The following is a 15318-nucleotide window of genomic DNA, read 5'->3' on the forward strand; positions in this document are numbered from 1 at the left end:
AAAGTTTTTAACAGATGCTATTTGTTAGAACTAAATAAAATTTTCTTCTCTTTTTTTTTCCAACAAAAAGTCAGAATAGAGAAAAGATGTTCATGACAGGAGGAAAACAAGAGTGGACCAGAAAGATGGGGACCCAAGCTTTGGCTTCACCCTTACCCTGCACAAGTGACCACATAACCACATCGTGGTAGATAATTTAGTAAAAGCATCAGGGGAGGGTTTAGCAGCTTTTTAAACGTTAGCTGCCACATGTCTATTTGAGTGTACCATTTAGGACCTGCACCATCTGAATGACCCACATGTAGTACTCACACTACACATGGCAGCAAGCAAAGAGTAGGGACTTGTCACTCCAAACCACCCATCAAATTAATATAATCAACAGTATTTCTGACTGTAATATATTCACTAGACTTCTGTCATTCTCACCTTGGACTTTGATGCTTTTTTCTTCTTATCAGGACCTGAGGAATCTTTCTTTTGTACCTATACATAAACCCAAAATATTATTAGCTTAAAATGTGTTATGTAATGTTAAGAAAAACACACAATTGGTTATTTTAGAAATCCTTAATTGCTTACCAAACTGTAAACCTCGATACTTATTTCAAAATCATTGGACACATCTTGCCTGGAAAAAAAAAAGCATTATATATAACTGAAGAAAAACTAAGTTATGTCTCTAAAAATAATGACAAACAACTATTTTGGGGCTCTGAGAATAAAAGAATCCATTGTGGTTTTAACTAAACACAATAAAAGTTGGTAAGACAAGTAGATTCTTTTTCTTACGGAAATATTTTCCTCAGAATTTGTAACTCAAGATATCTAATACAAGTAGCAATTTATTTTCAAATTAGATTTGACTTAGTTATTTCAAAATAAATCTAACACTAAGTATGAATAACTTTGTATTAAGACTAGATATAGAGTACATTATAAGATTTAAATCTGGTATAAAATTTTTGGTGCAGCTGGGCACCAGTGGCTCATGTATAATTCTAGCTACTCAAGAGACTAAGATCTGAGGATCACATTTGCCCATGAAGGCAAGTCTGAGAGACTCTTATGTCCAATAAACTACTCAAAAAAAACCCAGAAGTGGCACTGTGGCACAAGTGGTAGAGCACTAGCCTTAAGCACAAGAGGCTCAGAGACAGCACCCAGGCACTGAGTTCAAGCCCCAGAACCAAAAAAAAAAGTAGTGCAGATCTAATCTATACAATACTTAAAATACTAAATATCCACAATCACATTGAAAAAATACCATCAGAAACATATATAAGAGTTTGAAGGCGGGGGGGGGAGGGGGGAGGAGGGGAGGATTGGGGGGTACAGGGGGAGGCTGGGAAGGGATGTGAAGGGTAAACAAAGGAGGAGGCTGCAATGATTGATAAGAAATGTACTCATCTTGCCCATGTAATTGTAACCCCTCTGTACAGTATGTTCACAAAAAATAAAAATTAAAAAAAAAAAGAGTGTGAAGGCTGCATTATACAAGATGAACATAAAGCATTCATTCTAGGAATTGTCACGGCTGGGACACAGCTCAATGCTATAGCATGTGCCTAGCACACATGAGGCCCTGAGTTCCATCAGAGCACCATAAAAGGTATTAAATGTCACCTATGTGCTTAGAGTTAACTGTGTTAACTCTATTAAATGGAAAACATGTCTAAACAAGCCAACTCCTGATTCACTTACAGTGTAAATGTAGTTGTGAATGTCAGGGCATCGCCATTGAGAGAGTTCGAAGTACTTGCTAACGGTGTGGCTACCATATTTTCAGCTCCTGCTTTCAGTATAATTAAATAATAGTAATTTGCTGCATCTGGAAGAAATAATCAGATTACATAATTACACAAACAAAATCAGACCAGCTATCCAGCATTCTGGAAGACCAAAGGAATACAATCATACTTCAATTGACTTACATAAAAATGTTTGCTCACAGCTAGCACTCTACCACTTGAGCTTCAGTGCCATTTCTGGCTTTTTCTGAGTAGTTTATTGGAGATAAGAGTCTGACAGACTATCTTGCCCCTGCTGGCTTCGAACCATGATCCTCAGATACCAGCATTCTGAGAGTAGCTATGATGACAGGTGTGAGCCACGAGGGCCTGGCCTAGCATGTTGAGTTTTAACTTGAACAGAGGAAGTACAATAAATCATATGCTTCTACAATACTCTTGACTAACTTAAATCAAATGGCACATTCTGTCAGAATATCATCTTAGGAGAAAATGTGCCACATCCCCTGCAGCATGGCCTATCTTGTCTATTAAACGTACCTTCGCTTTTATGCACCAATTATGATAAAAAGTACTGAAGAGCTTTGTGTCTTTATATATGCATTACATATACTTCTCTTGTCCATATCCAATTCATGTTAAGTTTGTGGTCTAGAAGGAACTCAAAATTAGCATACCTAGTTTCTGAGCCAGGCTACAGACAAAATCTGCCTTCAAAGGCAAGCGGATTTCTGACAAAGTGATGGATCCCTTTGAGGCGACAGATTCACTCTGGCATGCAGGACCAGTCCTGTTCTTCCTCTGAGGCCCTTCAGTCTTCAGTTTATTCAGCTCATCAATCAGAAGCATTCTCTTCTCAGCTAGGCAGAAATATGCAAGTGAATATTATTCCAAATGTTAAAACTGCAACTTTTCTTACATGTCTGCCTATTCAAGAAAGGGCACTTAGACAGTAATTATACTTAAGACCAAAGATGACTAGTGTTAGGTATTTGGGTCAAATTACTCATCTATTTACCAAGTCCTCATAACTACAACACCAACTGTTTATCCCTTTTCCTAGATGAGATCCTGTGTCTTTCCTTCCAGCATGCCCCACTACAACCACACATCACAACAAAACTGATCTGAGTTGTTTTAACTGTACATGTATCTAAAGGGATAGAGACAAACAGGAGTGTAAATGAAGATGCTTTTTACTTTTCATGTAAACTACAATTTATTTTACATGGAAATATTTCAGTTTATATAAGTACAAGGAATAAGCTGTTCAACTGAAACAGATGATTAGAAAAAGATTTCCAGAATCTTTAAGACTCAAGACTTCTGACTATATCCGAGGACATGTTATGCCTGGCTGGCCTTTGGGAAATTGTTTCTGTGACACCTACTTGCAATTAGAAGAAGTCGCTCGGCTTCTGCTTCTTCCAGGGACCCTTTCCCATGCTCTTCATCAACACAGCAGTTGAGGGCCTGGCTCGCTTGGTAGATCACAGTCTGCTGTAGATTTATTTCATTATTAAGCTCCTAGGGAAACCAGAGAGGAAGAAAAAGTCCACACTTGTAAGTACAGCTCACACTTTATTCTTACTAATCTAACCAGATTAACTTCCAAATTTTTCAGAGTAAAGGCAACATAGTTTTACTGCTCAACTTTCTACATTACACAGCAAAAACATTTAACATGGCTAAACTATAAACATTTTTCTCTGTGAAGAGACTTCAAACTGATGCTTATTAAAATTATAATCAAGGCTATGTCTAACAAAGTATAAATTAGGATTATCTAATTTGTCATTTAGGTGACTGGGAATGTGGCTTAGTGGTAGAGTGCTTGCCTAGCATGCATGAAACCCTGAGTTCAGTTCCTTAGTACTACACGAACAAAAAAAGCTGGAAGTGGTGCTGTGGCTCAAGTGGTAGAGTGCTCGTCTTGAGAAAAAAGAAAAAAAAAAAAGCTCAGGGACAGTACCCAGGGCCCTGAGTTCAAGCTCCCAAGACAGACAAATAAATATATAAAATATATATAGATATATATAGATATGTATAGATATAAAATATATATAATATATATATGTAATATATATATTTTTTAAACTTGGCATTCTTTCAGACAAAAAACCTTGAGAGGCATAATAAATTTTACACTTCACTGTTTTCCAATTTTAACAGTCATAGCTGAAAGATATTTACGGCAGACATGTTTAAACAATCACTCAACAATATGAAACAAGCTTCCAAGAGTACCTTTCTGGAAATAAACTGAATTCCAGAGTGGCTTGTGAAGTTTTCTGTGTCAGACACCACTCTAGACATCAGAGTACAGGGAGGAATGGAATAGGGCCATGAATATCACAGAGTAGAATTCACAACCTCCACACAGAAGCACATACCTGCATCTTCTGTTTGATATTAATGTGACCAGAAAAATCATTCTTTTTTTCATCTAATCTTGATGTAACATCTTCTTTCCGAACTATCACTTGCTTTATTGAAGGGCGCTCTGTTTCTTTGAACCTCTGAGACCTATAAGCATCAATGCTTCAGGGGGAAAAAAAATCATAGTTAGAAGTCCAAAAACACACTGAAAATAATCCTATTGAATGTATCAGTAGAATCTGACAATAATATTAAACATTTCACCAGCATGGAGATGCCCTTTGGTGAAAAGAGGCTGAAAAGTTATTACAAACTTGAAACAGATGAGTTATGAACAAAATTATCCATGTAGACTATGACCCTGAGTGAGTGCATGCCTCCCCTATATCCTTACCTGTAAAGAAGGCCTCGGTCCTCAGAACTAATGCTATCACCAGACTCAGCTCGAGGGACTCGGGTTCTCTGGAATTTTCCCGGCTTGGGACTTTCATCACTGAGGCTAGGGTCTTCCAATTCCAGTTTAGGTGAGGAGACAAAACTCTATAGGAAAAAAGGTAATATTTTTTTTCAACTTTATTAGATATTCCATTTTTTCCATTTTGTTTTTTAGATAGATTCCTCCAATCTGTACCTAGACTGGTCTGAACCTTGCCACTCTCCTGCCTTAGCCTCCCATGTGCTGAGTGTGCGGAAGAGAACCACCATACTCAGCATTCAAATATTGGTGAAGTTATGTACAGCATCTATTAATGCTTATCAGTTATAGGCTAGTAACTGTTTCTAAATAATTTGTTTATTTAATCTTGAGAAAATAAATTAATTCAATTAAGTCATAAATAAATAATAAAAACAAAGCAAAATGAGAAAATTTGTGAAAAAGCAAATGAATAAGCACACAGGAATAAGCAAATGAATAAGCAACACAGGATATTCTTTGTAAAAATAAATCTACCTAGGAACTTATAATCCCACCTACTCAGGACACTGATATCGGAGGGCTGTAATTCAAAGCCAGCCCATACAGGAAAGTCCTTGAGACTCTTATCTCCAATTAACCACCAAAAAACAGGAAGTGCAACTGTGGCTCAGGTTGGTAGAGCACTAGCCTTGACTACAAAAATCTCAGAGAAATCACCCTCGCCAGTCTAGCAGCAGCACAAAAATAATAAATAGACACATAGATAGATACAGGGAGACATAGATATATAGATAGTAGACCTAATTGAACCAAGCTCCAAAGGAGCAGTTTACTCAATTTCTTTTGATCTACAGCTACTAACGGCTCTCAGAGAGTATTAGTCCCACACATGCAGCTCAATACTGGTTTGATGCAGGCATAATGATTAACCTAGTTTAGATCAGGAGACTATGACACCAAAGGGAGAAATAACAATGAGTAAATGCCACAGCAGGATTACAGCCCATTGAGCAATATTATCTAAAGCCCAGAAGATGGAAGTGGAGCTGTGGCTCAAAATGTGTGAAAGCACTCAGGGACAAGGTCTAAGTCCTGAGTTCTAGCCTCATGATAGGAGGGAGGGAGGGAGGGAGAGAGACTGACAGACAGAAGCAGAGAGAGGGGGAGAGGAAAGAGAGAGAGGAGCAAGAGAGGAGAGAAGGAGAGAGCTCACAAGGTACAAGTGAAGCCTTTTATATTCTCTTAAAGAGCAGCAACAACTAAAAAGGAATGGTCTTATCCCTATATTACTCAAATCATCTATGCCAGGACCTCCTGGCATCTCACCTCAGGATTCACTACGCCCACCGTCTGTGCTAAGGGAGCAAGTAGGGACATGGAGGAGATGTTGAGAGCATCTTCCTGCTCGTCAGTGTTCTCGCCTTCCACTTGGTCCTCTTCCTCCTGGCTCTTTCCCACATCCAGCTCACCTTCCTCTAGGACATCACTGAAGATGTCATTGATGACTTTCGAACTATTGATATCATCGTCCACACTCATTTCAATTTCACGTACCACTTCTGAAAGATATTTTGGTGTATGAATACTAGGGTTAGACCTTTAAGAATTAAAGGGGCAGCAAAGAAGACCTAATATTCACATGTTTACTAAATAAACACAGGAAAAAGCCTAAATAAAAAAGAAAACAGTACTAATACATGAAACCAAGACAATTCTTAAAGTTCCAATGACATTTTCTAAGAAATGAAGGTTAAATCTACGAAAAGTTGATTGAATGTCCTGAACTTAAGAGTATGAAAGCCTAGAATCAATGGCTCATATATAATTCTAGCTACCCAGGAGGCTAAGATCTGAGGACTATGATTCAAAATCAGCCCACACAGGAAATACCATGAGCCCTTTTTCTTCAAATAACCACCAAAAGGCCAGAAATGGAGCTGTGGCTCAAGTGGTAGAGTGCTAGCCCAGAGCGAAAAATCTAAGGGACAGTACCCAGGCCCTGAGTTCAAGCCCTAATACAGGTACACGCACACAAACACACACACAAAAGATTCACTTTCAAAGTGTTCTTTTAAACTACTTTTCTATTATTTCACACAGCAGACAGCAATAGAAAATTATTAAAAGCTCACAGTAAGTCTTTAGGTCACTAACCCCTTTACCACCTGATCTGATACAATTGTGTGTGGGGGGGGGGGGAGGGGGTGAGGGTCTCGACCAGATGTTCACAGGAGTCTGTAATCTAACAATAACTCTAACCATGGCACACCACACATCTTCACATCCTAACAGAAGCTATAGCATTTCCTAACCTGGAATATTATGAAATTACAAGACATTTTTAAAAGAGAGAACACAACTCATGGGAACACATGGCTCCATCAATATATTACTTCTTATAATGTGTCTAGAATTAGCAAGCAACAAAGAATAAAAACCAACCGGTCTGCTGCTCAATCTTTGGATCTGATGTTACTTTTAAGGACTTTTCCTCTTCTAAAAACAACGTTATTTTCAGAGGACTAGACTTAGTCATTTTGCATTCAGTAACACCTAAAAAAGAAATTGAAAAAGACCCTATGAATACATATACATATATATAATAACTTGGAAATTTAAAAGACTCATACGCATTCTGTTATAAATATATGCACCGCCGGGCGCTGGTGGCTCACGCCTGTAATCCTAGCTACTCAGGAGGCTGAGATCTGAGGATCGCGGTTCAAAGCCAGCCCGGGCAGGAGAGACCGTGAGACTCCTATCTCCAATAAACCACCAGAAAACCGGAAGTGGCACTGTAGCTCAAGTGGTAGAGCGCTCGCCTTGAGCTGAAGAGCTGAGGGACAGCGCCCAGGCCCAGAGTTCAAGTCCCATGACCGACAAAAAAAATAAAAAATAAAAATAAATAAATAAATAAATAAATATATGCACCAAAAATATTCAAATCTATACATACAGAGAATGCTCCCAAATACTTGCTCTAGCTTTAATCTCTCACCAGAAGAGAAAAAAGGGACACCAATATTGCCAGATTTTTTTTTTTTTGGTTTCACTCATCTTCCATTCCCTTGGGATATGTACACATTCTTTTGTTTTAGTGTTTTATCAGAAGGTGGTCATACTACACATACTGCTCTGTACTCTGGTTTTCAAAACAAAATATGTCAAGAATCACTGAAAACCGGAGGCTACAATAAAACTACCCCAGCACAATTCAGGCCATACATGACAAACCTTACACTGTACACAAAAGTGAAAAACAAAGTTTTCCTGAGATCAGAAACAAGAAGATGCCTGTTCTCACTGTTACTTACTGGTATTGAAAGTCCTAGCCAAAGCAAGATAAAGAAATAAAAGGTATCCAAATTAGAAAAGAAGCAAAATTATCTCTGATTACAGATTACATCATCTAAAGTGTCCAAAACCTTAGATTATTTTAATTAGTTGGGTATATCTCTCACCACTTAACAATCTGGATTCTTTTAATCAGTTCAGTATCTCTCTCAATACTTGACAATCAAAATGATTACATTTAGCCAGGTATGGTAGCACATGCCTGTGATCTCATTTCTCAGAGCCTGAAGAAGAATGATCATTAGCTCAAGGTCAATCTCAACTACATAGCAAGACCTAATTCTCAATACACACTCTCTACCCCAAAAAAGAAAAAAATATATATTCATAATAGTATAACAGAGATTATAAAAAAATGTACATTGAAAATAAAAAATGTACATTGAAAATTACAAACTATGTAGATTCAAAATGCAACAAGATATGACAACGTAAATGGGACCCAAGAAACAAAGGACCTCTTCTTAATTTGTCATATAGTTTCTAGACGACTTTATGTTCTTGACCCCATATATGGTATATACATTTTCACATCTGAGGGAAACTAGGAGGAGGGCACAGAACTACAGGAAAACAAGTGAAAAAAATACAGCAGAGGGGCCTATCAGCTGCACTGGATTTTTATGAAAGTGAACTAAGCAACTTAGGGTGGCGATAGGAGGGAGGAAATGGGAGAGAAAGAGGAAACAGCTGACTCTAAGCAAAAGGAAAGAAATGTACAAATCAAATTCGGAAGAAATAGTTTTATTGTTAAAGTCTGTAGGGTTCATAAGCTTTGTAGATCAAGATAATAACAATTTGCAATGTGAAGGTTAAAATGTGTTGGTGACTTAGTAGCTAAGTACCACTATGCCACAATAAATTTATGTAATTACTTAATCCCAATAAAGAAATTTCAAACTATGGCTCCCTAAAGTGCCTACAATAACTATCTTATAAAACTACCTTATTCTTCTAGGCCGCTACAAAGTACTTGATTACATGTACGTAATGCAATTTATTTAGTCTTCTGATAGGCATTTATGTCACCTAGGTTTTCTTATAATATACATTATTAATATTAGAAACTACATAGTAATTCAAGAATCTAGTTCCTAGACCATTTGTGAAAAAAGCTGAATTAAAGTTGGTACACACATTTACAGTTCATCAGATATTATTGAATGTTTCTCAAAAAAAAAAAAGTTATAGCCAAGAGACATGCTCCAAGTGGTAGAGTATTTGTCTAGCAGATGAAAGCCCTGGATAAAATCCAAGGTACCATAAAAAAATAAATACCTAGCACATAGCCCATGAACTCTAGGCATGGTAAGTCACAGGGAGACAGGGGCAGGAGAATCTTGAATCTTAAGTTCAAGGCTAGCCTATGCTAACTAGGAAGAAGAGGGAGAGAAATGGGGGTGGAGGGAGAATATGAGTTCTCACTCTGAAAGCGAATTCATGGGGAAGCATCTGCATGGTTAGTGGAAATGAGTAAAATGAACTGCATCTGCCCTTTACAGGTGAAGGTAACTCCTGCTTTATTTTATTTTATTGTAAAGGTGATGTACAGAGGGGTTACAGTTATATAAGTAAGGTAATGAGTACATTTCCTATTGAACAGTCTTACCCTGTCCCTCATTTTTCTCCCACTTTCCCTCCCCACCATGTTGTAAAGTTCATTTCCAACATAGTATTTTTTGAGTTGCATTAGTTCACTTTTTGTTATTTATCTCACCATTTTGTCATTCCTCTTTCATTCCCCAAATCAGACAAATGTATATATATTAGACACAGGGTACCAGAATCAAAAACAGTGACAACAGGGGATAAACCAAAGGAAAAAAGAAAGAACAAAAAAATAACTTCACACAGTACATTAAAAAACAACACAAAGAAACCCCTCTGGTTTCCATATCTTGGAGTATATTTTGATTGGCATCATTTTATATGGTCATATGTACACACTATTGAGCTATGATAATCCTCTGCTAGAACTATCCTAGACATATACTAATTATTACTAATGAGAGAAACCATGGAGCCTATGTTTCTTTGGGTCTGTCTCATTTCACTTACTATGATTTTTTTCCCAAGTCTTTCCATTTCCTTATGAATGGGGAGATGTCATTCTTTTTGACAGAAGCATAGAATTCCATTGTGTTTATATACCACATTTTCCTGATCCATTCATCTACTGAAGGGCATTTGGGTTGGTTCCATATCAGAGCTCAAAAAAATTAACCCCCCCACCAATAACAAATCCTTAAAGAAACAACCACCCCATTAGTAAGTGGTCTAAAGAAATAAAAAGAGCCTTCTCTGGAAAGGAAATAAGAATAGCCAACAGATACACGAAGAAATGTTCAACATCTCCGGCCATAAAAGAAACACACATCAAAAATACAATGAGATTCCACCTCACCCCAGTTAGGATGGCCATTATCAAGAAAACAAACAATAACAGAGGCTGGTGGGGAAGTGGCCAAAAGGGAATGCTACTACACTGTTCGTGGGAATATAAACTGGTTCAACCACTCTGGAAAGCAGTATGAAGGTTCCTCAAAAGACTAAACTTAGAGCTCCCCTATGATCCAGTAATTCCAGTCCTGGGCATTTACCCAAATGATCACAAACAAGGCCACACTAAAGCTACCAGCACACCTATGTTCACTGCAGCATTATTTACCATAGCTAAGCTATGTAACTCCTGCTTTCTAGTCCAATTACCAAGATTACAGTGAGCTGAAATCTACATTTTAAGGGAAGTGCAATTAGAAAACACTTACCTGTAGGTTCAGTACTAGAAGCTTTTCCTGGAGTCAGATTTTCCGGTACCTGGTCTGTTAATGGAAGTGACTGAGTATTTGAACCACCTTGATGCTTTTTGAGGGGAGTGTTCTGATGGCCAACTTCCTGCAAAGAACAAATAGAGGTAAACTCTGCTTCTTGGACTACAACTCTTATCTAGTTAAATGTTGTCAGATGGAACAAGGATATTAGAATGTTTGTGAAGAGGCCTAGCCCTGTTCAAAACACAGGTCCTCCAGCTTGTTCAGAGTACTGGTAATTCCAAGTATGTAAATCTTTTTTAGGGAATGAAAATTTCTTTGATATAACTGCACACCTTTAATTCCAGCTCTAGAGAGGCTGGCAAAGGAAACTGCTGAGTTCAAATTGAGCCTAGGCTACAGTAACTTTGAGAGTAAACTGTTTCTGTGCTACACACACACACACACACACACACACACACACACACACACACACACACACACACACACACACACACACACACACACACACACACACACACACACACACACACACACACACACACACACACACACACACACACACACACACACACACACAGTAAGCAAGCACTCAAACATTTTGATGAGTAAATTAACAAACAATTAAGGTGCTAAAGGAAAATAACTATACTCACTTTTTTTTTTTTTTTTGGTTGGTCGTGGGGCCTGAACTCTGGGCCTGGGTGCTATCCCTCAGCTCTTCAGCTCAAGGCAAGCACTCTACCACTTAAGCCACACTGCCACTTCTGGCTTTTTCTGGTTATGTGGTGCTGAGGAATCGAACCCAGGGCCTCATGCATGCAAGGCAAGCACTCTACCACTGAGCCACCTTCCCAGTCCTATACTCACTCTTTAAGGCTTAAACGAAAGCTCTGAAAACACAAGGAGCCAGGCATGAGGTTACATGTCTATAATCCCACCATTCAGTTGGCTGACACCAATGGACTACAAGTTAGAAGTCAGTTTGGGCTACAAAGGAAGATAGAATCTTACAATGTTCTACTTTCTCTTATGGTGGATCAGTACTCAGGAATTAGGAATCAATATTCACAATACCTAAGGTCGGCTTAGAATCCTAGCTTAGTACTGACTAGAACAGAGGAAAAGGAAATCCTACAGTAAGTGAAAAGAAAAAAAGAATTGCAATCTGTATGTTATTTGAGGAGAAGTAAATAATTCAATGAGAAAGGTAGACTCTAGGAAACATTTTAGAGCCAGCATCTAAGCAGAGTATAACAAGGAATCTGAAATTGAATAATGAAAATACCTCTTGCTTGATTTTAGCATCCTCAGTGAATATGAAGAGCTTGAAGGGTTAAATAGGGTTAAAAAAGCAATTACTGGGCTGGGAAGGTGGCTCAGTGGTACAGTGCTTGTCTTGCTTGCATGAGGCCCTAGGTTTGCTTCCACATAAGCACCACATAAGCAGAAAAAAACAAAAGTGGCGCTGTGGCTCAAGTGGTAGAGTGCTCACCGTGAGCTGAAGAGCTGAGGGAAGGCACCCAGGCCCAGAATTTAGGCCCCATGACAGGAAAAAAAAAAAAAAGCAGTTATTTTGTTTATCACTTAAGTGGTCTACGAATGGAAAGGGTCACATTCATCTAGAAATAGAAAGTGCTTATAAATTATTCTATGATACCAAACTACAAATGACATCTCAAGACAACTCTGCCACCAAATACAGTCTTCTACTTCCTATTTACATTACCTGGTTGGGGTCTAGTTGTTTGCTTCTGGAGCTTTTGTCTTTTTCGGCACTCCATAAATTGCCCTTGTCAAATCTGCCTCGAAGACATGCTAGTTCTTTCTGACGCTCCTAAATCACCAAAATAGTATTTTATATGAGAGTCAGTTACATACTGAAGAGCAACAGCCAAGCACTATATAAAGCTTTCCTTGTCTTCCACTTTAAAATGGAAAAGCTCACAATATGTAGAATATAGGATATCATTCCCAATTTGCAGCAAGTGATAATGAAGGGGCTTTAAACACCCCCCTCACCTGTCCCCCCCAGGCCCCATGCCAAGACCCTATGATGAACAGTGCACACCTGCTTGAGCTGCTCAGCTACATGGGCAGTCGATGAGCCTCCATTCTGCCGGAACAATCGCTCTTGGATGGCCTTTGTGTTTGGAGTGATGACAGGGGTCCTCTGGGAGGTGCCCCGAGGTGGGCTTCCCTTGCTGTGTTCTTGACAACGCTCTCCAAAGCGCTCTAGGAAAGGCTTAATTCCTCTCCCTCCTGCAGAAAACACATGCAGTTTTGAAGCCTATTCAGAATAACTACTAACTTGCAATATCTGTGGAAGAAAGTTCTAAAATCTATGTCTTGATTCTACTAGAAATATTCATTCACAAAAGAACTTATGAAAAATACTTCAAAAAATTACATTTCCTAAAATGTATTTTAGAGTTTTTAGTTTAAAAAAAGAAATAGTGCTCAGAATAAATATAGCTTCACATACTTGTCTAGCATGTGTGAAGCCTTAGGTCCAATCCCCAGTGGGACAAGGAGAAAGGAAAAAAAAGAGAAAAAGGTACTTTCAAAACAGTGAAAAGACAGTGGGGGGTAGAGAACACTCAAACTGAGCAATCAGAACTTAAGGGATTAGAAATTAATTATATAAGAACTAACAAATCTACCTTAACCAAGAAGTATTCTAGCCATGATAACTTCTAACTCTTTACATTTCTCCAGTCCAATTTATTTTATTCTGTTTTCAGGAAGTATAACATAACAATCTGGAAGTTCTTCCTTTTACTTCTCAAAAAAAAAAGTATAAATTAACCCTCATCAAAGGACTGATTTTATAGTCTATTGAAAACAGTACTTATTTCTTTAAGTGTAAAGTATACTTTAAGTATAAAGTATACACCATAGGGGGACAGTTGTGTATGTACATCAACCCCTCCATCCAGAGAATTCTAGATCTATGCTATGTAAAAACCAGTCTTAACCATATCACAGGTTGCCAAATACTGTCCTGTACATGGCATGATAGTGACTATTTTTTTTATTTTTTTATTATAAAAATACTGTACAGAGGGGTTACAATTACATGGGCAAGATAATGAGTACATTTCTTATCAAGCATTGTAGCCTCCTCCTTTGTTTCCCCTTCCCATCCCTTCCCATCCTCCCCACCCCCCCGTCCCTGCCCTCCCCCCACCCACCAAAGTTGTAAAGTTTGTTTTCGACAAAATGACTTGTACATCTCATTGTTGCAATGGGTCCACCTGTATCCCTATTTAAACAATTTGTTTTTCCCCTTCCCCTCCACAAATTATACTGACATCAAATATAGTGAAAGCAGGGGTTATACCGTGGGGGAGGGACATACAAAGCAACAAAGAAATAATCTCATAAATGTGTTAGAAACAATCGCATGAAAGAAAAAAAACATTTGAATACATATCTTAGGGTTCATTTCCCTAACATCAACTTATCTGACATTTTCTGCTTATACTGCAAATAAGTCTTCAAATCTTGATCCTCAGATTCCAACCTTCTAAGCAGCTAGGATTACAGGTGTGAGCCACTAGTACCCAGGGTGGTTTTAAGTTTTTAAATGTGATAAATATGTAGAAAATAAAATTTATTATTTTAAATATTTTAAAGTTATCTTCTATAGTAGTAGGGTTTGATCTCAAAACCTCCAACTTGTTAAGCAGGCATTTCACCACTTGAATCAACATTCCATCCTTTTTACTTTAGTTTTTTGGATAGGATCTCATCTTTTTGCCCAAGGCTAGACTGGAACAGAATACCCCTACTTATACCTCCCATATGGCTGAGATCACAGGAATGAACCATTATGCCCAGTTAATTGTTGAGGTAGAGTTATGCAAACCTTCTGCCCACACTGGCCTCAAAATGTAATCTCTGTTTCCTGAGTAGCTGTGCCTAACTCATTTTAAACATTTTTGAAATTTATTTAGTATTTTCATTAGCCTCCATTAGTTTTACAAGGAGGAATTCATGTGTACAATATATTCCAGCCAACTTTATCTCTCCCCATTCATTACTTTCCCTTATCCCACTCACCACTTTATTTTTTTTTTTTTTCTTTTTCTTTTTGGGTCTGGTCGTGGGGCCTGAACTCTGGGCCTGGGCACTGTCCCTCAGCTCTTCAGCTCAAGGCTAGCGCTCTACCACTTGAGCCACAGCGCCACTTCCGGCTTTTTTCTTATGTGGTGCTGAGGAATCAAACCCAGGGCCTCATGCATGCAAGGCAAGCGCTCTACCACTGAGCCATCTTCCCAGCCCCCCACTCACCACTTTAAAACAATTTCACTTAGCTTTTTTTTTTTTTTTTTGGGGGGGGGGTCCGGTCATGGGGCTTGAACTCTGGGCCTGAGCACTGTCCCTCAGCTCTTCAGCTCAAGGCTAGCGCTCTACCACTTGAGTCACAGCGCTGATAGTGACTACTTTTAACTCTACATGAAAGCAACCACAAAAAAAACATGTAAATAAATGGATATGGTTGTTCCAATAAAATTTGTTTGGAAAAAAACAAAAGAAACAATTTGATCTGAGAGAAAAGGAACCCCATTTGTGATGTCTAATGCCAGGAGCTTCATCCCCCATCACGACTACAGTCCTGAACACCCTCACTACACAGCTG

At 38.4% G+C, this 15318-nt stretch overlaps 1 protein-coding gene across 2 annotated transcripts in view; it reads right to left on the reverse strand.

Annotated features, from left to right (window-relative positions):
• The window catches only part of Anln (anillin, actin binding protein), a 47652-nt gene that overhangs the window by 18111 nt on the left and 14223 nt on the right, over positions 1-15318 (reverse strand). For both annotated transcript variants that reach the window (XM_070014264.1, XM_070014262.1), the window contains exons 6-17: positions 12745-12935; positions 12403-12510; positions 10671-10797; positions 6991-7101; positions 5875-6107; positions 4525-4670; positions 4145-4292; positions 3143-3278; positions 2429-2611; positions 1705-1831; positions 583-631; positions 430-486 (exon numbers count right to left, since the gene is read on the reverse strand). In XM_070014264.1, the coding sequence (XP_069870365.1) occupies positions 430-486; positions 583-631; positions 1705-1831; positions 2429-2611; positions 3143-3278; positions 4145-4292; positions 4525-4670; positions 5875-6107; positions 6991-7101; positions 10671-10797; positions 12403-12510; positions 12745-12935 (1616 nt within the window). The remainder of the gene's footprint in view (positions 1-429; positions 487-582; positions 632-1704; positions 1832-2428; positions 2612-3142; positions 3279-4144; positions 4293-4524; positions 4671-5874; positions 6108-6990; positions 7102-10670; positions 10798-12402; positions 12511-12744; positions 12936-15318) is intronic.

Source organism: Dipodomys merriami, unplaced genomic scaffold (genome assembly GCF_024711535.1).
Source record: "Dipodomys merriami isolate MVZ:Mamm:240054 unplaced genomic scaffold, mDipMer1.0.p SCAF_94, whole genome shotgun sequence".
NCBI lineage: Eukaryota > Metazoa > Chordata > Mammalia > Rodentia > Heteromyidae > Dipodomys > Dipodomys merriami.